The sequence below is a fragment of the Rhinichthys klamathensis genome, unplaced genomic scaffold (assembly GCF_029890125.1).
Source record: "Rhinichthys klamathensis goyatoka isolate OS25496 unplaced genomic scaffold, OSU_Roscu_1.1 h1tg000485l_1, whole genome shotgun sequence".
In the NCBI taxonomy this organism is placed as follows: Eukaryota; Metazoa; Chordata; class Actinopteri; order Cypriniformes; family Leuciscidae; genus Rhinichthys; species Rhinichthys klamathensis.
Genome location: NW_026606972.1, coordinates 716,912 through 742,880, shown reverse-complemented (window position 1 = coordinate 742,880; position 25,969 = coordinate 716,912). Strand labels below are relative to the sequence as shown.

The window sequence follows — 25,969 nt, the reverse complement described above, 5'->3', positions numbered from 1 at the left end:
TTCAGGAGCACAGAAACTTATCAACGCTGCCTTGTAGGGCTGCATGATTAATTGTTAAAAGATCTCGATCTCGATTCAAACACCCATGCAATCTCATTCCTAAATGACAACGATTCAGCTCTGTATATTAAACCTTTGACTAAATCATACCGGAACATTCAGATCTGTCTTAGTATAGGTATGAAACAGCTTTAAAAACAGTCTTTTCAACCCCACAGTATCGTTATTTCTGTGTTACAAATATTCATATTATCACAGAAGTTCTAGGATAAAAGTTTATAGTTTGAATATAAACAGTAAACACTGATGTCTACAGTAGCGATTAAAGTAACTTGGCAATTATTTGGCAATTAAAGTGACTTACGTCATTGAATCATTCATTCAAGAGATTTGTACAAAAACACGGATCCATCCAGTAATGAAACAAGTCAAGTATTAATGAGCGAGTTATTGAATCAATCATTCAAACCGATTAAAAATTAAGATTATATGTTGTTTTGTTTAGATGTCTCTTGTCTGTTCAGAATCATGATATCTATCTATTCTCAATTTATCCAGAATCGTGCAGCTCTACTCCCTCGTGAGTCGTCGCGACTTGCTGGTTTTGAAGTAATTAAACTCACAGCTTCGTTGTTAATAGAGAGAGGCTGAATAGACAAAGGTAGTTCATCTCTCTCTCTCTCTCTCTCTCTCTCTCTCTCTCTCTCTCTCTCTCTCTCGATAATGAATTCAAATAAATGCTATTATTCATTTATTCAAATAAATCTAATCTTACACACTACTTTATCTGTGTGTCTGATTCAAAGTGGGCAGAATGATAGATCTAACCAACCATAACTGAATAATTTTTACCCTTTCCGGTCAAATATTGCGCTGCAAACATCAATAAAAGCTTTAAGTTGTCAATGCTGACAAATGACCATGGTATACAGTAAGTGGGATAATCGAAGCAAACTGTGCATTAAACAATTTGAATGCACTCTGCTTCGCGTCGGGTGGATCTTTGACTTAATGTCATGATTATCCCTTATTTAGGCTAATGCACAGCTAGCTGTGGATTATCCATTACATAGCATAGCCTTCTTGTTACCATTTCTTTTTTATCTTTTTAAAACACATTTTTATTAGCACATATATTTTTGTAGTGTGACAAATTAATTTCCAAGTAATAGCCTATGAGCTTGTAAAAGCTCCATGCATAATAATTACACAAGAATTGTAAGAAATTTACAAATTTAAAAAATGCTATAGATTAAATATATAATTTGATTTAATAATATTTGAAATTCTGTTTTCAACAGTCTAAGGCAACAACATCTGGTCTGCTCTATTGTTTTTCTTTCCATCTGTCGCTTGCTGTTTTTATTTAGTGCTGTTTACTCAAAGCGTGATCAATATTTACAGATCAGGTGTTTGTAATATGACACAGGTCATATCCTAATCTCTCACTTATTAATCAGAAAGTGTCTGTGTGTGATCGCGTAACTGTGTGCCATCATTTGTAAACATTTGCGCGCGCCGGTTTCTCTGCTGTTTATTACGCGCTCATCCGCTCCTTCTCTGGTTTGTTCTCTGCTTTGTCTGGTACTGCCATGTTATCAGACTTTGGATGCTTTCCTAGAATCTGAGCGTGAAAGAGTTTACATTGATGTATAATTGACTTACCTAGTTAAATATAAATGGCCATCACCAGCCCCATTGTCCCTGAGGTGATCCAATAATGTACTGTTTATGAAATCCCAGACCTTTTGTGCTATTAAATTGATAACTGATCTTTTGTGATCAATGTTCATCTTCTTCTAATGAGGAACATCCATAAAGCACACTACATACATCCCCATGTTTTTTTTTTTTTTTCTGTATAACTGACTTATTTTCACTAAGCTTGCACAAACAGAACTATCTGACACGCGCGCACAGGCCCTCCCTCCTCTGAGTTCCCTAATTCCAGGGAAACGTTTGAAATTCAGCTTAGTGTACTTTTTTTGTTCTGGTGTTTCTCAGAAATGTGCAGGGTATTGTAATCGCAGCCTTCAGTTGGGACGGTTGAATTCATACCCATAAAATGATGTGTGTGCGGTCCAGTGGCTCAGAAAATTCACGTGTGGTGCCAAAAAAATGCATCAGCGCCCATAAAAGCATCTCCTCCACAAATAAAATGCCTCCATGGGCTTACAGCATGTTTGCGCTAGTGGCTGAAGGCAAAGCGTTCAAGCAGCTCTTCAACAAACACTGTTTCGAACTTCAATGAATCATAGGGGTGGTCACCCGCCTCCTGACCTCTAGAGGAAATATAGGCTATACTTGAGGGTTGCTGTAAATGCCGTGGCGGGCTCCTCAGCTCAGGTTGCCATGGAGACTGGTTTTGGATGGTGTGGCATTCTATATCCTGTGTGCTCTTGATGGGTTGGTCTGCATATCTGCTCCTCTTTTGGTTTCAGCAAATAAATATCTGTACAGAAAGGCTGACACATGAAATTGTGTTTTTCTGATGTTGTTCATTAGTTATGTTATAACATGAAATATTTTTCTCATGCATTTATGTGAATAATGCTAGCAAGCTGTGGCATCGTGGTAATTAGCACAATGATAATTTCTACTTGTCATTGGTGTTTTCTTTAAAGATTGTTGCTCAAGATTGTAGCTACATGTAAGGAAATGGTGAATGTGCCATCTCATGTCGCAATTGTGATATATAGTCAGAATTGTGAGGTATAAAGTCACTTTGTGAGATAGTTGCTTTTATGAGAAACAAAGTTGCATTTGTGAGATATGAAGCCACAATTGTGAGATGTAAAGGAATTTTGAGATATGCCGTAAAGTCGCAATTACAAGAAATAGTCACTTTGTGAGATATGCTGTAAAGTCACAAATTCAATTACAAGAAACAAAGTCACTTAGTGAGATATGATGTAAAGTCGCAATTACGAGAAACAAAGTCGCAATTACGAGAAACAAAGTCGCAATTATGAGAAACAAAGTCACTTTGTGAGATATGATGTAAAGTCGCAATTACGAGAGATACGATCGCAATTGTGATAGTCATAATTGTGAGATATTAAGACGATATTACTAGAAACAAAGTTGCATTTGCGAGATATAAAATCACTTTGTGAGATATATACTGTGAAGTTGCAAGTACAAGAAAAAAAGTATTTTTTTTTAAACGTATAGTCACTTTGTGAGATAAAGTTGCAATTAAAAGAAACAAAGTCACAGTTGTTATATATAAAGTAACAATTGTGTATATAAACTTTTGTCCAATTAAATACTCTTCAGAATGAGAACGTCCCTCCCCCTAATACCAATTGCCTCTGATTGGAAATAGAAAGTTGTCATGGTTCACGGCTGTGACATAAACTAAAGGTTATTGGCTACCTAAAAAAGGAGCTTCCTCACCATATGCCTTACCAAAACATCCTGTTTCAATAAACATTAATGCATCAATTTTGACTTGAATGTTTGAAACTGAATACGTGGAAGTACTGAAGGCTTTAAAGGAAGCAGTCTGAGCACTTCCTGAAGGTGCCGGAGGTCAGAGACTTGTAAAAATGTAGGTGTCAGGAAGAACATTTAAACCTGTGCATCATTCATAGTCAAATGTCTACAGGGGAAACTTTATCAGAACAAACCATCACAGCTCCACACCTTCAAATCCGGATACCTCTCTTATCGTTTCCTGATCCTGTGTTTGTATGGCTTAATGGTTCTATTCATGAATAAAGCATAAAGATTAGTGATAAAGGTCACAGTCTCTCGTCTGTTGTCTGGATCACAGCCTATATCATCGTCCTCCGGTGACCTTCTGAAGAAGTCTTGCTTATCTCTGTGTATGGATTAAAACTGTGTTCCCATAATATGAGAAAAGCATCAGACTTTCTTATCAGGATCAATGCAAAATGTTTAGTTTAGCTGATGTTTACTTTTCAGAAATGTCACTGTCTACCTTGTTTTAAGAGAATATTTTTTCCAATCACCATGCAATTTTTTCCCCCCAGGTTTATCTGGAGAAATTATCTGAAGAAAGCTACCTATGCATCTCATTAGGAGTTGATCATCTGGACCAGGACTCTTCTGAAAGTACGTGAAATTTGCTATCTCTGCTGGGACATTGGAACTTTTTAAGTGAAATAATGTGTGCTACTCAAAAAATGTAGCTAGCTAAACCATATATAGGATACTGTGTCTGTGTCCAAAATTCGTAACTAAGTCGTAAATACTTGACAAATGCATTCACAACCACTATGTTATTGAACTTTAATACATAAATACATCCTTTCCATTCAACTTTTGGCCCTCAACAATAGAATAATAACAAACAAATAAAGGGAGCATGAAACGGAAGTGTTATAGTCTTTTATTCCCTATTGTAACGTATCTGAGGGAAACGGCTTATTGAACTAGAAAAATGTAGTTTAAAAAAAATCTTGTTCAAAAAGCCGTTTAACTCGGATATACACAACAATAGGGAAGAAAAGACTATCACACCTTCATTCACGCCAACTCTATTCTCTAACTCTATTTATTACCACACATACTACAATTTTTAGTTTATTATTTGTGATGCTAATTACAGGTAAGTTTAAGAAGCACATTTTCTGGACATGCACCTTGGTAAGTACATGGTGGTATTAATATCTGATTGCACCACTGTATTTTTTTTTATGGACAGAACAACAGAAAGTACATCAGTGCTACTTTCTTTTCTAGCTGCCAGTGAGATCAGACTCAGCTTGTCCAACATTATGCTGCTCTATTACATCCTATAGCCTTAAACCCAGACTAACAGCTGCAGTGAATGAATGCAAGAACAAAGCGTTGTGTCTGAGCTTTAGATTTAGCCTGGCGTATCCCAGTCATCTGACTCTGTGCATTACCGTGGTAATGAGCTCACCCCTGCGTTCGGCAGTGTAGCGTTTCAGGCCACACAGTGTTTGCACACAGATGTCAGTTTCAATGACATATAAAGCTCTGGTAAAGGGGGATTGTGTGTCTGTGTGAGACTGTGTGGAGGCAATCTGATTAGAAGATGTAGGGAGACAGTGGACGTTTGTATTTAGAAAATAGGAAAAATGTTATTTCTCTTGTACCATATTGAGTCATGAGGGTTGGTTGTAATCTATTTTGTGATTTGACTTACAAAAATGGATAATCCTTATCAGAGCCAAAACATGCTTTCCAAAGGAGCCATCACAAAGCAGGCATACACTGTATACAAAATAAAGTGATAAACAATCACTGGGATTTGAATGTATTGTGCAATCAGCTGTTATGCCCATGTGTGACATGTTAAACAAGGAAAATAATCCTCTTGAGATTTGTAAATAAGCCGAGAGCGCTGCAGGCATTGTTTTGAGCCTAAAACACTACGGAGATGTTTCTCAGAAATGCATACTGTGCTACTTATATACTACAGTAGACACAATGCTATGCAAAATTATGCATTTTGTAGGTATGTGATTAATCTCATAATACTATAAGCATTACTACGTATATACATATGTGTAGTTTGCATATAATTATCTACATATAACTATCTATTCATTTATTTAAAAATACATACCGGTATAGTTTTTAAAATTCATACAAATATTATATATAGGGAATAAAATGATAAATATAGAAATAAAGCTAAAATGTCTGGTATTACCATTCAAATGTTTTCATAAAGAATAAAAACCCGAACTGCAAGGCTGAAATTTTATTCTATAATTTTATTTAATTATTTTGGCAAAATTATTATTCATTTTATTATATCTTTTAAAGAGTAAGCAGTGAAGCAATATGTTTCTAAATATTATACATTTGTGGCATAGTCAGTGTGGTACAACCAAAATCCAAGTCAATTTGCTCTTATATGACTATAAATCATGAAACAGAAAATTACATCACCAAGAGGACCCCTGAAGACCCCTTATTAGGGTTTGTCGAGGTTAAGTCTTTATAATATCAGATAATTTGTCATTTGTTGGGCAAGGGTAGTTTAGGTTGTCAAATATTATAACATCCTAGAAAACAGCATAAACAACATCTAAAAATGTGTTATATATATATTATAAATGTTATTTTGTCACTTGTCACACACTTGATATTTTTTTTATAGCAAATCTTGATTAAATTAATATGAAACCAACATAAACAAAGATTAATTTGGCAGCTGCGTTAAAAACTAGATTTGAAAAAAAAAAAAATTCCCTCATCCTGCTGCATGCTTGATGTTTTTACATTTCAATTCAATAAATAAAAAATTCCCCCGTGTCTATCTAGACTGCTGAACCTCCCTTGTTTCCTTACAGTTGTGTTCACAGTTTCTGATTCCTCCCTTCAATTCACGTCCTGTTATTCTTAAGCTGTGGTTGTTTTTGCTTGCACAGTAATGAGCGGGTGGGGTCTCTGCGTTCATATCCTTTGCGTGTGTGTTTGTGTCTGTGTATGTGTGAGAGAGAGACCCTTAGCATTAATGCTAGGGGTCAATGTGGCCACTGTGCACTCTGGGTGTTTGTGTGTGTAGGGAACGGTGTGTTTTCCCTTGAGACTGTATTCCAAAACCTCAACATTTTGTGTGAATGTGTGGCCCATAACTTGCCCCCAAATGACATAGCTGAGAGGTGTCTCTCCCTATCCTGCCTGTTTCTTTGTCTGTCTAGAGGGGCCTACAATTATGATTGTCAGGAACTGTAATCCAACCTAGTAAATCATGTTTTACTGCAGTTCCAATTTTGCTGATCCAGGTATTTGAAAGTATCAGGGTTAATGGTTGAGGAGATGAGGCGAGGACTCAAGTGCAGGAAACAAGGGCTTTTTTATTAATTAAAAATATAAACAAAAAACTTCCCCGAGGGGGAAGACTTGACTTGACTTGACTTGAACCAATAATCAGGTAACAAGATAGGCGGGGTTAGACAATGGACAGGAGAGTACATGGCACAAGGAAACATGACAAGCCATGTGCTCACAACAAACATGACTAGACCACAAGCACATGGCCAGTAAAACAAATCACAAGCCATGTGCTCACACAAAACGAGACATGAACACGCAGCTAATGAGAACACTCATAAGCCACGTGTTCACACAAGACATGACAACATCTAGGGTAAAACACAAACTGCGTGCTACACAGCACAAGACAAAACATGACATGAAAGCACAAAACACACAGACAGAAGAGCACATGAGAATGAGCAAATGCTCATTCCATGCGCTCACGACAGAAGACAAACACACGGAGCATGAATGTCCAAATCCAGACACAGAATCGATACCAAACATGACATGAGTGCCGGAATCCGAACACCACGCTCCGAACATGAAACCAAGCACACAGGCAGACAAGGAAATACAAGAGTTTCAGGGCTCTGTCTCAAAACCAAGAACAAACTAGACCGAAGTGACAGAACCCTGACAGAATGCTACAGAAATGGCACATTCGGTTACACTACGAAGGGTTGACCATTGAGAATCACATATTAATATAACATAAATAATATAACTAATATAAAATGGGAATGTCTTCTTTTTTTCGACAGCTGATTAAATGCGATACAAATTTTACCTCCTACAAAATTCTGGCAGTGTCAGAAGATTTGACTCACAGTCCTGCAGTAAGACTTCTACGACCACCATCAAATTGTCTTCGTTTTTCAAGACAAGCCATGACCAAAATTTACATTAGAGATTTCTTTGTAGCCACATTTCAATCCCGCGTGTAATCCAGTTTACTGTCACCGAACGTGTCATTGATTGATGTAAATTCCAGAGGAGTTTTTTTTGTGTGTGTAGGCCTACGTCCATTTTTAACACGTCTTGACTGTCGTACAGTCTGACATTAACGACAACTGAGATCACAGTGTGACATGGCTTACAGCGAGGATCATGTTCGTACAGTCTGACAAGCAATAATCGTAAAGGACTGTTATAAATCGCAGTGTGCGCCCTGGTTAACAGTGCAATTTTCATTTGTGTGTCGTGAGATTGACAGTTGTTTATTAGATTTTCTTTTATCTCAGTACACTATGTGCACTAAAGGGCACTGTGTTCTCACACTCATGTGATCAGACATGCAACACAGACACAAACTCAAGATGATAATGTAGCACCATATGTCAGAGAGAGATCTGAGTGAGCCTGCCCTGGCCTGAGCCACACGTTTATTCAGACGCAAGCAGATCCAAATGGCTCTCGGCACATATGATGAAGGCAAAAACACAGCACTGATTCTGCAAACTGATAATGCACAGCAATTAACCTTTAGCAGCTATTTTTAACTAAAGGTGCAGAAAAGGAGTGTGTAAAAGAGCGAAGACGGAGTGGAGGTTGGAGTGTGAGGAGACAGACTTGCATAACAGCTCTAACACATCGTTTTATGGCTTAATCAGCGTCACTCTCTCTGTCGCTCACTCACCCACACACTCACTCTCTCACACACTCCTTAAAGGCATAGTTGAGCAAAAATTAACATTCTGTCATCATTTAATCACCATCATGCACTCTTAAAAATAAAGTATTTTTATTGGCATTTATGGTTCCATGAAGAACCTTTAACATCCATGGAACCTTTCCATTGCACAAAAGATTCTTTATTGTGGAAGAAAGTTCTTTAGATTCTTTTAAATGACAACCACTAAGAAAAAAAAAAGTTATTTTAAGAACTGTTCACTAAAAGGATCTTTGGAGAACCAAAAATGGTTCTTCAATCATGGCATATAAGAGTGTGTCATTCCAAACTGGTATGATTTTCTGTCTTCTGTGGAAATACAAAAGAAATATTTTAAGGAATATGTTCGTTGCTCTTTTCTATGAAATTGCATTAAATGGGTACTGAAGCTTTCAAGCTTTAAAAAAGCCACACAAGCATCATAAACGGATTGTAAAAGTAGTCTATGCATTAGTTTTGGGTCATTATTCACTGAAAATATTCATGAGAGAACATTTTAGTTTTAGTTCTTTAGTTTTACTATCTGTTCGATTTGACAAAAAAAATGTTGACGTCTGAGTGAAAGGCATAAGAGGATGATCAAACAGAACGCATTTTTGCCCTTAAAAACACAAGATACAATTAATAGTATGAATGGAAAAGAAGGCTGGGTCTCGAGCGCGACACGTTGAAAGAGCTGCAAAACATGGTGCAACGGTCAAAGATGATCATCTAGCATATATATGAATAGAAAAACTATTAAAAAGCTTAATGTAAACAGCGCTGAGTAATCACATCATCTTCATAAGTATTTATGATTGGCCCAAAGCAGACTTCTTACGTCAGCATGTTCTGACGTAGTACGTGATCATACCGGTAATCTTCATTCTGCGTTCACACAGAGCACATTACCGGTAAATTACCAGTAATGTTACAACTTCCCTTACTGGTAAAATCCCGGAACCAATTTACCGGTATTTTTGAAAAGGTCCTGTTTCTTTTAACACATGATCTCTTAACGGTAATTTACTAGTACAGACTGAATGTGTGAAAGGGGCTAATGTCTGGTTTGTGAACAAATCATTCTTTTGACTCGTATCTTTTTTAATCAGATGGTTGATTTGATTCACAGAACAGGTGTGAACGATTTGTTCACAAATGTCAAGAATTCTTATGAAACTTAAGTCTGTTTCTCAACCAAATATGACTTCAGAAGAATAAAAAACCTCATGAATCATATTTATGATTACTTTTGCATCCCTTTTGAAGCTTGAAAGCTCCAGTCTCCAACTGCATATAATTTTTTTTTAAAAACAGCAACCAGGACAGTATTCAAAATTTCTGCTTTTGTGCTCCATTAAAAAAAAAAAAATACATTCAAACAGATTTGAAACAACATGAGGGTGAATAAATTAGGACCGTATTTAAATTTTTCTTCCTGTCAGTCAATATCCCTCACACTAATAGGTTTGGTTGTTATGCACATAGATTTGTTTTTTTTCTTTCTCATGTCTCTCTCTCTCCTTCTTTCTCTCTTTGAATCAGCATCACTGTGCTCAACTGGAGCCAAGATGGAACATAATGAGTGAAAAACTTTTTCTCTTTTCCCTCCTGAAACGCTTTTCTGGCTACCAGCAACAAAAGATGTGTTCCCAGAAGGGCATCTGCCTTCCTGGGAGCAGCGCGCGTGCACACACACACACATAGACACACACACACACACACACAAACGTAACCTTGATGTGCACACCGAATGATGGAAGGAGAGTGTCTTCTTTCATGGTCTAAGGAGATGAGAGATGAGAGGAATTTCTCTGGGATTACCTACAGTACAGCAGGCTTCCCAGAATTCCACACACCAGGAAATGGATTTCTAGGAAGTGGTGATTAGAACAAAGTGGCAGAACGCCAGACAAGTAGGAACACCCATCAGCAGCTCCTCCCCTTCTGATGCATACTCTCTCGCTTTCTCTCGCCCTTTTCTCTTCTTCTCTCTGTCAAAGTGCCCGCTGACTCAAGGACAGTACTAATGCGGCTAATATCTTTGTATTATCAATATCATCCTGATAGCATTGTCCCAACATGCATTGCAGATAATACTTAAATACAGTTAACGCTTGAATGAGAATGTCTGGATATTACAATCATCGAGAGATTTCTCAGAAAAACACCAGATCATCATGCCCCAAATCACAATAAATGACATACAGTAAATTTGATTAATGGCACAAGATTTGGTGCTGTATTGGTGTGACATAATTTACTCGTTTTAATGGTTGTGAAATAAGTGCCTGGTTTCACAGCCTTTGAGTTCAAACATTCACATAAGTAAACAGCTATTCCTCTTTTTGTTACCTTATTCAGTTATAGTCACAGTTTTTATGAGTTTTGTTTTTATTTTATCTTTAAAGAGACTGTAATTATCAAATTGATAATTAATGTGAAGAATTTTTTCTTATTCATGGCTGGAGCAGATTTTATTTTATTTAAAAAATGTTAACTGTAAATGGACTAATAATTATCAAATTTTAATGAATGTGAAGCATTATTGTCTTATTCAAATTTGAATTAAGGTGAGACATTTTATTTCTAAATCATGGCTGGAGCTTGAATAATTTTTTTGTATTTTACTTAATGGAAAAAGACTAATAATTATCAAATTGTTAATTAATGTGAATCGATTTAATTAAAATTCACATTCATGGCTAGAGCAGATTTTATTTTGTTTTATTTTGTTATTTTATATATTTATTGAAATAGACTGTAATGATTATCAATTTGTTTATGAATGTGAAGCATTTATTGTTTTCTCACTCATGTATATGTAGCATGAATGATGAATGTTTTGTTTTTGTATTTATTTTATACACTTCCCTTGTTAAGGTACTTTTTTTAATCAAAGAAGATCAGTGTTTTAACTGTTTCTTCCTGTCTTGCTTTCTTTCTTTCTTTCGCTTCAGTTTACCTTGTCACAGGAGATTTACTGAGTCTAAATTAGTGTTGGGAAAGCCGGTTTGTTTGCCATGCAGTTTAGTCTCTCTCTGATTACAGTCTTCACAAGCTTTTGGCACTTTTATTTAGTCAGGCAGAAAGAATCGACTATGCACTGAACTGGACCTAACTGAATCACTGCAATAGAGTTCAGCCTAATTTGCAGAATTTACCTCACAAATGTTTCATATCTAATGGTAATTCCAGGAATGTTTGCTCACAGATTGTTTAATGGCTCTATAAAGAGTTGAAAAGAATACCTTTGCACAGAGCTGTCACCTGTCGTGTTAGCCAGAGGGTGAATAGGCCACCTGTGTGAACTGTTTAGGCTGTTAGGTTTGATGACCCTTCTCTCTCTCTCTCTCTTTTTCTCTCTCACACACACAATTTTATATATGGGATAAAAAAAAAACATTGAGTTCCAATGAAAAAAATAGCTTAATAAATATGCCAAACAATAAAAAATAAAAAACGCAGGAAGGTTTATGTGACAGGATTAAGAATTTGTGAACATATGTTACTTTAATAAAGATCTCTTTCTTCAACAAGCTCATTAATACTCGCAGTCCTCCCAACAAAAACAGAACACCCCGTCCTCTGCCGTCACAAGTGCTGTTTGGTCAGGTTTATAAACATATTTACGCTCCTTCCATAATTATTTTCAGTTTCATAAATATTTCCATATTTCTATTCATTCCTGCACATAAATCTCATTGGGTCTCCTCAGGGATGTGGTGGCAGCCTGTGGCGCTCCTCCTGCAAGTTGGATCTGCGAGGATTCTGAGAAATCTCCATACCCCTGAATGTGCAGATAACAAGTATTAACCAGGGCTTATTGGAAGCAGATGCCCTTTTCTCAAAAGCCTAGCTCAGTAGGGTTAATTTCTGAGAGTTCGGGACTGCGTGTTTCTCTGCTGTGATCCAGGGGAGCATTCGTGTGTGTGTGTGTGTGTGTGAGCACAATGCTTCTGTGAATGATGCTCTAATTCCTTGAAGAGCTTGCTAGCTGATGCGTTTCTCTTGCTGATGTGAAACCTGAATAAGTTTACAAATTGATGTAATCATAGTAGTGGCCAAAAGTGATGTCCAGCCTAGGAAAATTGGCATTTTCACCCTTTATTTAAAAATAATACAAATTTGGTAAAGATTTTGTAAGCATATTGCACAGTTGTGCTTGGAGTCTATTGTTTTATTTATGATAACTCAATGAAACATGCCCGATTGTGAGAACATAATTTTTGGCCTGGGTTTCATACAAACAAATTACAAACAAGAGAGAACCAACCAAATATTATTAACTGATTATGTTGTAGTCAATGTATGCTTTCTCCTGTGAGCTTTTTGTTTTATGCATTAAAAAAAAAAAAAATGCAAAGTAAAATACAACCTGTAGCTGTAGTTTGCTTTTATTTTCTGCAAATAATTTTGGCAGATAAATACCTTAAAATACCTTAAGTTTAGTATTTTTGTTCTTGCCTCAAAATATTTAAAACATACAACATATTTTCTCCATATTTTGAGTTTAATAGTTTAATCAAACTTGTAGAGTCATTAAAAACAAATATCTTCTAATACACACAGGTGAAACTCGAAAAACGTGCAAAAGTTCATTTATTTCAGTAATTCAACTTAAAAGGATAAACTAATATATTGTGTAGACTCATTACATGCAAAGTGAGATATTGCAAGCGTTTATTTGTTATAATTTTGATGATTATGCCTTACAGCTATGAAAACCTTTTCACAATATTCTAATCTTGAATTTGGGGTTTCATAAGCTGTAAGCCATAATCATCACAATTATAACAAATAAAGGCTTGAAATATCTCACTTTGCATATAATGAGTCTATATAATATATTAGTTTCATCTTTTAAGTTGAATTACTGAAATAAATGAACTTTTGCACGATATTCAAATTTTTCGAGTTTTTAATTTCGAGTTTTAATTAATTTTCGGTGAATTAATTTAGTTGACTTCACTCTACATTGATATTGTGCCTGATGAAGACCTGAGGGTCGAAACGTTGCCTTTTAATAAATTCTTTTGGAGCAGTAACTTTCAGTGTGCAGTCTTCACACTTCTTTATTTGAATGAATTTACCCTCTCAGACTCCCCATCTAACTCTTAATGATCTGTTTAAAAAAAAAATGCACATAACAAAAATATGAAGAAGGGGCTTTCCTAGAAGATAATGTGCTATTGATCCTTCCATAAGCGAAGAGCTCAGGAATACAGCTTGTCTGGTTGCTATAGTAATAGCAGTCTCTCTCTCTCTCTCTCTCTCTCTCTCTCTCTCTCTCTCTCTCTCTCTCTCTCTCTCTCTCTCTCTCTCTCTCTCTCTCTCTCTCTCTCTCTCTCTCTCTCTCTCTCTCTCTCTCTCTCTCGCTCTCTCTCTCTCTCTCTCTCTCTCTCTCTCTCTCTCCTTACCTTTATTTTTATCACTGTCTGATGGATTGTGTCTCAAAGCATGTGCTGTAATTGTATATGTTTGTTACTCTGTGTATTTGTGGTTTTAATAATTATGCTTTTCTGCCAGAATAATTATAGTAAATTTAGTTATTTGAAGCAGTTCTTCTTCACAAAGGTGATTTGAAGTGACTCTATTTGCAGAATAATAGAGGAAACTAAGTCTAACATCTTACAGCATTGTTAGATTTTGAGCAAACATAGAGGTTTGGAGTTTTTCTTGGTTTCACACCTCATTTTGTGTTCTTTTTTCACCTATTAGTAGGAATATTTCCATTTTGTGAAATATGTGAAGATTGGCACTGATTTATTTTGGCACACATTTCTGAACTGCATGTATTGCTCAATATTTAGAAATAAAGAATAATTATATTGTAATTAATAGCTGAGATACGTCATATAACTGTAGTAATAATCTAGAAGTAAAGCATTGTAAAATGTTTATTTGTAATTATACTGTGTTTTGCAGTATACTTATTACATCTATAAAATATAAGATTAATGAGAGAACTATGGAATTCTGTAGGTACAATGAAATGATACAATGAAAAATATACACGCAAAGACTTCTACTGCAAAATAATTGTACTACAGTACTAAATAGCAGACTTGTCTTCTGTAGGAACTTTGAATGACTGTTTTTACGGTGTATAATAAGTGAGTGTAAAGCGCCACCTGCTGTCTGGAGAACAGCTCCACAGAATGGATCTGACAAGATCAGAAGGGTGAGAAATGAGATAAGAATAATATTACTGTGGTAATCTCTGACTTATAGGTATAAACAGGACTTTACAGCATAATTTTAATTATAAAGGCTGTGTGGTTAGTGCGTATCTGAAATGCAGTGGCCATTGAATAGAACAAACAGATTAGATAGTGTAGACTCAAAAAATTGATAACAAAATGCAAAAGATAAGAATAAAGAATAAGCATATTAAAGAAAATACTATAGAAAAAAACACCAAATACTCTCGATGTTGTCCCGTCATGAGATCATCAGAATCCCCAACACTGATCTGAAATTACAATGTAAGAAATGATCTATAGTATCTATCATAAAATATTTCGTAATGTTTACTAAGATTTATATTAAACTTAACAGTCAAACTATGAGAGCCCCCCTCCCCCCAAAAAAAAAATTTTATAAAGAGGCGTACAGTTATTGAGTCCACTGATGTGACGGCTCCTGATTCTCCTTTAATCTTACAGATGATGACATTGGACTCAATCTTCTCCAAAACACACTGATACTGCTGATCTCCCCGTAGACCCGTCACATTCACCTCACTCATACTCAAGTTCAATGCATCTGCCTGTTTCTGAGAAAGAGATGTGTATGGAGATTCAAATGCTGATGTGCAAAAACACTGACTGCTCACAATAATATATTTTCTGGGAGTTTTTAAGACCAGGGCCTGGAAAAAATAGGCATGAATGCCAAAACATGCAGACTGTACATTGATCTTAAACTCACTCTAATACTAAACTCACCTTAATGTTCACCTGTAGGTGGTCGGCCACCTGTAAGGTGATGAATCCAGTGAATTCTGGATCAGGCTCGTAGGACAAATGCCCACAGTCCACAGTGGAGTTTCCAACTTTCAACTTAAATGAATATCTGTTATAACTTTCTGGTGAGTGAAACCACATGTCCTGAGAAAGAGAGACAATTAAAATAATAACTAAATGAAGCTACATATAAGCTGGGAATACTATAATGTTTTACAATTATACTAGCAGTAAATTAACTAAACAACCTGTCAAAGTTCTCATGCACTATGTGTGAAATATGCCTGTTTGACTGTTGATCTCCATATGTCAGATAAAGGGCCCTATCTTGCACCCACGCAAATGACTTTGTACACTGACGCATGTATCATTCCTATTTTGCACCCACGCAAAGCAGGCTTTTCCCTCCACAGACACACGTCGGTAAACTAGGGAATGAACTTGCGCTCCCTGGGCGGGTCGGCGCAAACATTCCCTAGTGCTATTTTGCAGTTCCAGAAAACAATTCCGCCACTGACCAGAAAAAACCTAGTCTAAAGTCAGTGGCGAGTTGCGCGTTGTTCATAATGCTATTTAAGCGCGCATGCTTGGCCATAATGTAGCGGGAGCACAACGCGCATAGGCTACACTTTGATTCTCTCAACAACACAGATGAAGCAGTTTTTATTTTTGCAAATCATACATTATAACAAGGAAAAATATTAACACATGAGGGAAATCATTGTGGTGTCCATGAAGATGTAAAAAAATGTAGTTTTTTTCCTCCCACGCCTGTTTAACCGACGCTGATTTGGGTGGGTTTCTCCCATCCCCATACAACGTCACTTCTGTCTTTCACGGTCCTGACAAGAACGTTGGTCTCCTCGGCTGTGAACCGCTCCTGGCGCGCGCCTGGTAAATCCGCCGTTATAATAGCAATCCGCCATGCAACATGCGCACCTGCTCTTAAAGGGTATGTTGGATGACGCTCTGATTGGTTTATTTCACGTTACGCCCAAACCACACCTATGAATAATGAAGCTATTGCAGACCAACCCCTTTTAAACTTGCGTCGGGCGCAAGAGTCATTTATCCCGCCGGTAAAATAGCAACAGCGCCTAAGACCCGCCCACAAAGTTACTTGCGCTTCGCGCTTGATACTTGCGTTTCAGATCGTTAAAATAGGGCCCAAAGTGTTGTAAGCTGCTTGACTAGATGTTTTTTAGGATAATAGCTCACTTTTAGCCCAATGCAAGCATAATAAGCACTTCTTACACCTGCGCTTCGGTTGTAGTGTGTTTGGAACACTTTATCAGGATTTTGGAAAATAACTGATTCCACTAATTCCATATTGCTCCCTTGAACATGAATCTTCCTTCCACCACTGAATGAAGAGATATTTAAAACAATTTAATCAAAAAGCAGACTTCAGAATCAGGGAAAGTGAAACCGGTATAAAAATAATACTACATATAATAAAAAATACATTATATATATATATATATATATATATATACAAAAAATATATTTTTTTTTAAAACCATATATGCAGAAAATCCCACTTTATTGACAGTATGTAGGAAATTTGCACAGCGTCTATTACATGGATAAAAGAAGGAAATCCTCTACATTTTGAACATGAACTCTGTTCCCCTTGAAATTCACTCCCTGGACTTAGTCCTGATAATAAAATTAACAGAAAGTCCCCACAATGACATAAACATGCCTGTATGTGGAAGCTGATCTGCCAGTGGTCTGAAAGCTCTTACCTCCTCCAGGAGACTGTGGGCTGTATTCCTGTGCAGCTGGGCTGAGAACTGTAAGTGATGACACTGTTACCATGACAACGGTCGTCAGGAGTAACAACACACACTTTCACTGTTCCTTTAGTTCCACTGGGAGGAATGTGGAACCTTAAAGTGTCACTGGAGCGATCAAACACTGGAGATCTGAGGGGAAACATTCATGCACAGATATACAGTATCCTTTATATCAATCTACACACTTTCATAAATATAACTAATCATAAACACACAGAATCTCACTCTTTAGGAATACAGTCCAGATCCCCTTGAATATGGATTTTAGTGACAGATTCCAGGTTCCTTCCTTTTAATAATACGTTGTTTCTGCCATGGAAAGAAACCTTGTTGGGCTCCAGAGAGAGAATCTCTGGCTCCTGCAGGACACAAATGGTGGGCTCATTGAAAACATCATCCAGACAAAGACACGAAAAAACACTATAATCTAGCACAGTATATAAGTTATTGAACATTTTGTTCTGAGAAAGAATTTTAAATTTTATTTGTATTTTAAAGAACATTTTACATGCCCTTTGGTGCTTCTAAAAACAAAATCCTCAGCTCTCAGTATGACACTTACTTTGTAGATAATCTCAGAGAACAGATCTTTACACGCATCCTAAAGAGCAGAAAAAGAGAGAGAACTCTGAGCGGTTCATTCACTTCCTGACTTCGATTCAGTCAACACAATGATATTTCTGCTATTAACAATAAATTAAGTGCAAATAGCCTGGCTTCTTGGCAAAGTCTAGTTATACTAAATCTGGCCACCATTACCTGGTTGAGCCAGACAAAATTACCCAAAAATATTGCGCCTTTTTCTGAACTCATTCTTCTACCTTTTCCCATCGCATGTCAGCTCGAAGAGGGATTTATTTTATATAAAAATCAAGAAAATATTAGTATAAGTGTTATTGTATACGTTTTGATAGTAAACTACAATACACTGAGGTGCAAATAGTATCTGCCACTATTTGGACTATAAGTATAATTTGCATCTAACTACTATTTACACCTATTACAAAGAAAATACTGCTATTTTCACTTAGTGCTTAATTAATTCATTAATTTCAACTTAATTAATCATCTTGACTTTTTATGAAGATAATTGTTATTTCTCAATAAGCAAATATACTGCATTGAATAGTTTGGTTAAACATGGTCTCACCTGTACGTGTAACTGGGGTCCAGGTCCATGTTTCCTATCACAACGCTGAGAGGAAGAGGACCACTGACACCCAGATGAGACACACTGCACACACCTGCATTTATTTAATGTTACAATGTGACTGAAATGTGTTAAACACTTTATGGCATTTTGAAGAATGAAAGAATCTCTTTTAGGCGGTGCAGTTCTTACTGTGTATATGAAGGATGTGGTGAATTATTTGTGATATTCAAGCAGTTCCTCAGTGTCAGCGTCTCTGTGATCTTCTCATCCTCAACAGCAACAACAGCTGAGACGTTTAAATCTGAATGGATTACGAAAAAAATCAGAATGAGATTTTAAAAATTATTACTTGATTTTCTGGATATCATTAGTCATCACAAAAAAACAGAAGTTTGATCAGGACTTCTCACATTTATATTTACTGCATGCATTTGCCAGACATTTAAATCCAAAGTGGCTCACATTGCATGATGCAAGATATACTATATTTTATCAGCTCAGACTTGTCTCATTTGTTTTGCTTGTATTTCTTTTTCTTTTTTCTTGTTTCCCCCTGCTGCTTCAGAGTCAGAGGTGTCATGACTTGAGGCTTACCACCATGGTTACGATTGCTGAGAAAGTGAGAGGAAATAACTCGTGGAAATAAGACATTTCTTGTGCGGGTGCTCTGTGGTCATAGAATTTAGACATAACTTAATTCCCTCTCTGGAACAGTCACACAATATTACTGAATCAATGTTACAAGTCAAAAAAAAAAAAAAAAAACATACAGATTATAGGAAAAATGACTAGGAAAAAAAATGTAAATTACTGTAGTAGTGAAGGCAATTTCGGAATACAGCACATTTTATGTATGTTGTCATCATAGGTTATATATTGCTGATTTGAGTCTGATGTTGTGTATTTACACTTTCTTGATCTGTTATTTGGCAATCCCTTGTGCTAATTGTCTTTTATCCACCTTTGTTTTAATCTAGCAGAAGCGGCCATTTTTAACTTTGAAAGTGCGTGGCTTCTGGTGTCATGCGCTTCCAGTTACTTTAGTTGTACAAAAACAGTCCGTTATACGTGATATTGCTAAATATCTTGATATTGTTCTTAATTTATTATTGTAATCATATACTCACTGGTTTGATGAACAGCTTAATTCTACATTACTAAAATAACATTGATACAATATCCTTCAGCCTCTCTACAAACCCTTGTGAAAAACAAGTATAATTTAGCATTCTTTTAAAAAGAGTATAATTGAAAAACATTTTTTTTATTAAATCTATATGAAATGCAATTAAAAGTACTTTTGACATAGGCCTACTTAAAGGGATAGTTCGCCCAAAAATGAAAATTCTGTCATTCTGTCTTTACTCACTCTCAAGTTGTTCCAAACCTGTATATTTCTTTCTTCTGCTGAACACAAAAGATGATATTTTGAAGATATGGTTAACCAAACAGTTGATGGACCCCCTTGACTTCCATAGTATGGAGAAAAAAAATACTATAGAAGTCAAGGGGGAAGAATTTTTATTTTTGGGTGCACTATCCCTTTAAGTATACATAATGTCATAATTACTCCTATTGTCTGAAATATGCTAAACTAAAAAGTTATGTCATTTCTATTTAAACTTGTATGTCATGTAGCTCTTTAAATATATTTGTAATTATACATTTGCAATGAGTTTGCAATTTAGCACATTTAAAATATATTAACGCATTGAATGACACTACAGTTCAAATTTAACTTAATAAGTTATTGACTTATTAAAACAATGATTTAAAATATACTTGAAAGTAATTTTTTTTATTTGACATTATTATGAAGTGCACTTTTTAAGTGTACTTAAGTGTGGCAAGTGTTTAGTCATGGAAGTGTATTCTCATTAATACATATATATGTTTTAAATATATACTTTTAAAATATGAAGTACACTACAAGTGCACATTCAGTACAATTAAGCAAACGACTACACCAATCCAATGCACTGACAGAGAACCAACCTCCAGTATAAAGTATGTGGTCTGAAAAACTACAGGAGCAGTTTGGGAAAACTGCAGTCAGATCAGACCCGTCACACACATTCACACTTCCTGTGGTGAAGGAACATGAGAAGGCGGGTTTTCCTGTGCTCTCCAGACTCAAGGCAAGATGTAGCGTAATCTGTGAAGGAAAGGCTATTAATATGTCAATAGGAATTGCTAATCAATGTAAAATAGTTATTTCAAACAAATATAATAATACCTTTCTGGAAGATTTGTCATCCCAAGCCTGAAACGAAACCAGAGGTTCCTGAAGTGAGTTTTTTGGGGTGGACATCCATGGAGATTTTGAACATTCGTCCTCGGTGGAGCATCTAAACAAGCAGAAATATATCATTTAGAGTTGTTTTGCCAGATTGCATCATGTTGGCCATGTTACAGATTTTTTTAGCATATATACTTAATAAATACTTGTGCAACAGATATGAATCTGACCTCAGTGTGTTTAAACACCAGCCACAGAGAGGATCCAGAGCAGCTCTGCAGTCTTTCAGAGAGCTGTATTTAGCACACTGAACCACAGACACTCTTCTGAGCTACATCAAAACATGAGCAGAAAGCACAAGTAAACATCCACTATTGCGTTCCCATTGCTTTTTAAATGAGAAAGAAAAAACCCCCAGATTGGTTGATTACAGCAGTCAGAAGAAATTTGTTGTCAGTTACAGTCGTTCCCTCAGCAGCTCTAGTAAAACCCATTGCAGCAGTGTTAGATAGTTTCTTAATTTAATGTCAGGATAATATAACGTAAGGTATGGTGAAATACATTACACTTGATTTTTTTTTAAATGGCTATATTTACAGTTAATAATTGTGTAAATGCAGCATCATGAAAAGGTGCAAAAGTCTATATGTTTCACAAATTATGTCAAGCATGAAAAAACAACAGGTTAAAAAAATATATTTTAAATGTCGAGTATCACTTTTTATTAACTGTACAGTTTTAAACCTCACCTCTTTCCTTAGAGCGATGTAGATATATTTGAAATCTACTGGATCAAAGTGCATTCTGGGAAGCACTGCTCGTTCATCATCAGATTTGTACAACACTATTGGACAGCCTGGTGTGAATTTCTCATCCAACATAAGCTAAAAATACAAACCGCATCATTATCCAAACTTTACTCAGTTCAAATCATTAAATGATTGTGATGCTTTATTCATGTCCCTAAGATATTGAGTACCTATCACCGTATGATTATTCACAGATTCCACAAAAGTGCTCAAGGTTTTCAGAAATGCAGAAACTAAGTTAAAAACTATAAAACAGATCTAACAGAAACTAAAACAGACTGTTAACATAAAGATACAAAAAGAGAGTCAGAGTGAAAATATGACGAAGCACATTATTAGTCATTGCTTATATTAATTCATTTATTTTTCCAAGTTTCTGTGTGTATGTCCTATTTAATTTATTATTTTTTTGATAATAAAATCCCCCCCCCCACATAGATACCTCATTTGCTTAACTTTTATTCACTTTTACGCATTGTTTTGTTTACATTGATTTTATTGCAACTAAATAAAGGTTTAAAGGGATAGTTCACCCCAAAATGAAAATTCTGTCAGTAATTACTCACCCTCATGTTGTTCCAACCCCGTAAGACTTTCGTTCATTACGTTCATTCGTTCATTCATTCACTACGTGAAATCTCGAGGCCCACAGAGAAGGAAATGAATAGTTGAATAAAGTCGTTATTTTTGTTTGTTTTTTGCGCACAAAATTTTTTCTCGTCGCTTGATAAACTTAAGATTGAGCCACCGTAGTCACTTGGACTATTTTAACGATGTCTTTAACTTTTCTGGGCCGGCAAGTTTCGATCCCTTTAGAAGCGTATGGAGGAGTGATCCAGCTCTCAGATTTAATCAAAAATATCTTAATTTGTGTTCCGAAGATGAACGAAAGTCTTACGGGGTTGGAACAACATGAGGGTGAGTAATTACTGACAGAATTTTCATTTTGGGGTGAACTAACCCTTTAATATATGGGTAGACAGCATGAAAATTAAAGCACTATTTATCTAATTGTATAATAAAATGATTATACATGTTGTTTTATGATGATATATTAATCACCAGGACCGTTGCCAGAATATATATAATGAAATGTATAATATAATTTAAAACATTACCAAAACACAATATAGTCCAGCGTACAACTACACTAAAACCCATTTGCATTTGCACTTCCTAAACACTTCGTAAACATGAGTCACAAAAGCTCAATTCTTCAATTCCACTAACAACACAATAATAATAAAAACAATACATACAAAATAGCAATAGATGTACGTCTGTAGCATATTGAAGTGTACTGAAGACTTTGAGTGTACTCGCCATTAAAATAGTTGAAAGTGACGGGTCTCAGAGTGATAGTTATTTATAAATATATAATTATTTTTTATTATATTAATTATGTTTCAAGTTCTGTTTTGTGTAATAATGCATTAAATATGGGTTTTCCAAATCTGATTCATATTTCTGAATATAATGTGTGTGTTTTTTTAAATCAAGTTACCATTGTTTTATTATGGAATATGTGAATGGCCAAATCCACAGATACTCAAGTTTGGGGAAGAAACTACTTGTTGTGTTTGCAGTAGTTATAGGCCTATCATTTTAATGTCATGACCATTTTCAAACCTAGAGTCCATTTTCATGACCACATGAATAACATAAATAACACAATAACATAAATCTTACTTACACAGCCTTATTCTATCTGGAGGGTTTTTCAGAAATTAGTGAAAAATAAGATATGAGACAGACCTTTATCAGTTGTCCATCACTGGTTCCTATGAACAACACAGTCCAGGATCCACTTCTATCTGCTGCCACTGATGACATTGAGCTGTACTTGAACACCACAGAGAGCGGCTGAAGGTTACTACCACTCTGCAACACAAAGAACGAAAATATTATGACTTTGGTGAATAGTGAAATTAGGTTTTGTCATGCAACATATTATACATTCTATTACAGTTATTATACATAACTCAAATCGATAAAACTACTAAACATAAAAAAAATAAAAACATGTAGGCTATACTGAGCACATAAATGCTGATTTTCCAACCTCAGAATCACATTTTTCACCAGTAGTGCAGAAACCCTTCACTCGGCCTTGAACTCTACTGATGTCGTACAGAGCCAGCGCGGTGTTCTCCGGATCCTGCTGATCCTGCGCACTGAACACACCTGCCCAAATAACACCGTTCCCTGAGGGAATAACGGTGGAGGCGACGAGAACTGGACGAGCTTTATCATTGCAGCACTCTATCGTTGCAGACTGTAGGGATTGGAAGATCTCTCTCTTTTTTCTTTTATTGCTGTTCATCCACAGGACGTGCACTTTCCTCTCCGAGACAGTCTTTGCGTTGAGAAATAAGTACAAAGATGAAACTCTCTGGAATCCGTCAACAAACTCCACATCTCTAGCGGTGCTCTGGATGGAGGGGATTGATCCTTCTTCTATGTAGGTGAAAATCCCACCAATTTGAGACTGTAAAGTGTTCCACAATTTAACAACAGGATACAGATCTTGAGGTTTTTTTTGTTCGTCCGTTTTCCCAACCAAAAGGAACCTACCGGTACTTGGACCTGCTATGAACGCAACCGATTTCTCATTCTGTTCCGGTCCTACCGATAAAGGACTTTCATAGTAAATACTCTTTGTAATGTCATTTATATCAAGAACTTCACAATATCCATCTCTAAAGGTCCCACAGGTTATCAGGGTGTCGTTTTCCTCAAAAGGCACTAGAATGTTGACTCTATTTTGATGAGTGGCATTAGTGATGTCCTTCCTCTTCTCCTCAGATAGATCGAGTCTCATCTGATGTAGTCGATGGTCAGTAAGAACGAACAACTTACTTTTACCAACTACAAAGTCCTTGATGTCTCCATTAAAGTTCACCACATCACCGCAAATGCAATGTTTCAAAAGTGGGACCACAAATATTCCAAGTAAGTATCCTCTCATCTTGCATATCTGAGAGATCAGCTGAAGTTTCGAGATCTTGTCACAGAGATCAATTGCGCTCAGATGCGTCCACGGCTGAAGTGGATGGAAGTGAAAGCAGCGGCTCTGAAGATGCCTGATGACTTCCTGACTTGTTTTGTAAGTTATACCATTTCATGATGAGACACTTTTCATAATCCTACATAAAATAAGAGTAAAAGAAACACGTATGTAGGCTACTCTCTCTTAATCATTTTATTGACAGCAGACTTTATATTTATTATAATCTTAAATAACTCTTATCTTAAATATCCGAAGGAGCAGTTGGACAGGCCTTCTATCGTGAGATCTTGTCACAGTGATCATCAGCAGTGCTGTGAGAGGAGGGTGGGAGAAAAATTGTATCCTACTTTCTGAAACATTCATTTATCCAAAAAGTTACTTTAGTGAAACGTAAAAAAAAAAAAGATCTGCGGTCATTTGTATAGAATTAAAAAGCATACAATTAAAAAGTAGAATAGGCCTAAACGGTTTAGAAATTATCTGATGACATCTAGAGGAAGTTTTACACTTACACTTTTATGAAGTAAGATTTTTTCCACATAGTTTGTACAACAACTTGATTAATAATAAAATTTGTATTAGTGTCCTGACTCCTATAAGGCTCTGACAATAAATATGAAAAAAATATTGTACTGGACACAAATATCACACACTTCGTAGACGATAGAAAAAGCATAGGCCTACATTTGTAGCTTATATGCAGAAATTCTTTACATTGAAAATCATTATTTAACTCACCAGTTCATGCAACACTGGTCAACACAGTTTTGGCATAATAATGATGATGATAATAACAACAAAAACAGCCTAATAATAATATTAGCCTAGCTGAACTAGGCTGATATTTGCACACTTTTATATACGTTATGTTATTGAATGAAAATGTATGAAATATTAAGGCACTACTATGAAATATTTCAACTTTATGCACAGCAGCTGTTTGTTAAAAATCTTTAATATACAACACAGCACATGTGATGATGATACGATATAGAACAATTCAGATCTGTGTTTAGAAGACCTTTTAGTGTTCTTATAGACAAAGTATATTATATTATATTTTATTTTAGAGTAACCACGCTGTGTGCTCTGAATGTGTGCTGGTGACTTGCAGAACTAAAATAATGTTTCTGTGAGTTCATGTGTGCTTGTTAATTTAAATCAGACCAGACTCTTTTTTAATGGATTTCATGTTTGGCATGTTTATTAGTAAGTATGAGGTGTAAAGCAGTATACTGAGTGATAACATAAATGATCAGATTAATAACAAAATATAACAGAATAATTGTGTAGGTGTTCGATGAAAAAGATTCAATGAAAGCATTCTCCTACAAAATAACTACTGCAGTACTAAATAACAAACCAGTCCCTGCAGGAACTTTGAATTAATTGTAAGTATATAGCGCCACCTGCTTTTCAGTCTCAGGATTGCTCTCACAGGATATTTAAACGCAGAGGTTGTTGACTAGTTAAAGCATGACAAAAACATAATTTCTTTATTTAAAGCAGAATATTTAAAAATATTAATATAGATAGTTAATATATTTATATAGTTAATATATTTAAATATATATA

The 25,969-nt window shown here is 35.8% G+C and overlaps 1 protein-coding gene across 1 annotated transcript; it reads right to left on the bottom strand.

Annotated features, from left to right (window-relative positions):
* Positions 1–14,300: 14,300 nt before the first annotated feature.
* LOC130072252 (plexin-C1-like) lies at positions 14,301–24,560 on the bottom strand. The gene is made up of 15 exons (XM_056237274.1): positions 23,447–24,560; positions 23,140–23,265; positions 21,325–21,459; positions 20,806–20,906; positions 20,573–20,684; positions 20,332–20,491; positions 18,526–18,637; positions 18,334–18,427; positions 17,746–17,784; positions 17,409–17,542; positions 17,133–17,312; positions 16,639–16,747; positions 15,367–15,528; positions 15,033–15,194; positions 14,301–14,891 (listed from the first exon to the last, which is right to left on the bottom strand). Exons 1-15 carry the CDS (start codon positions 24,350–24,352, stop codon positions 14,760–14,762), a joined length of 2,664 nt encoding a protein of 887 aa, XP_056093249.1. The 5' UTR covers positions 24,353–24,560; the 3' UTR covers positions 14,301–14,759.
* Positions 24,561–25,969: the final 1,409 nt, after the last annotated feature.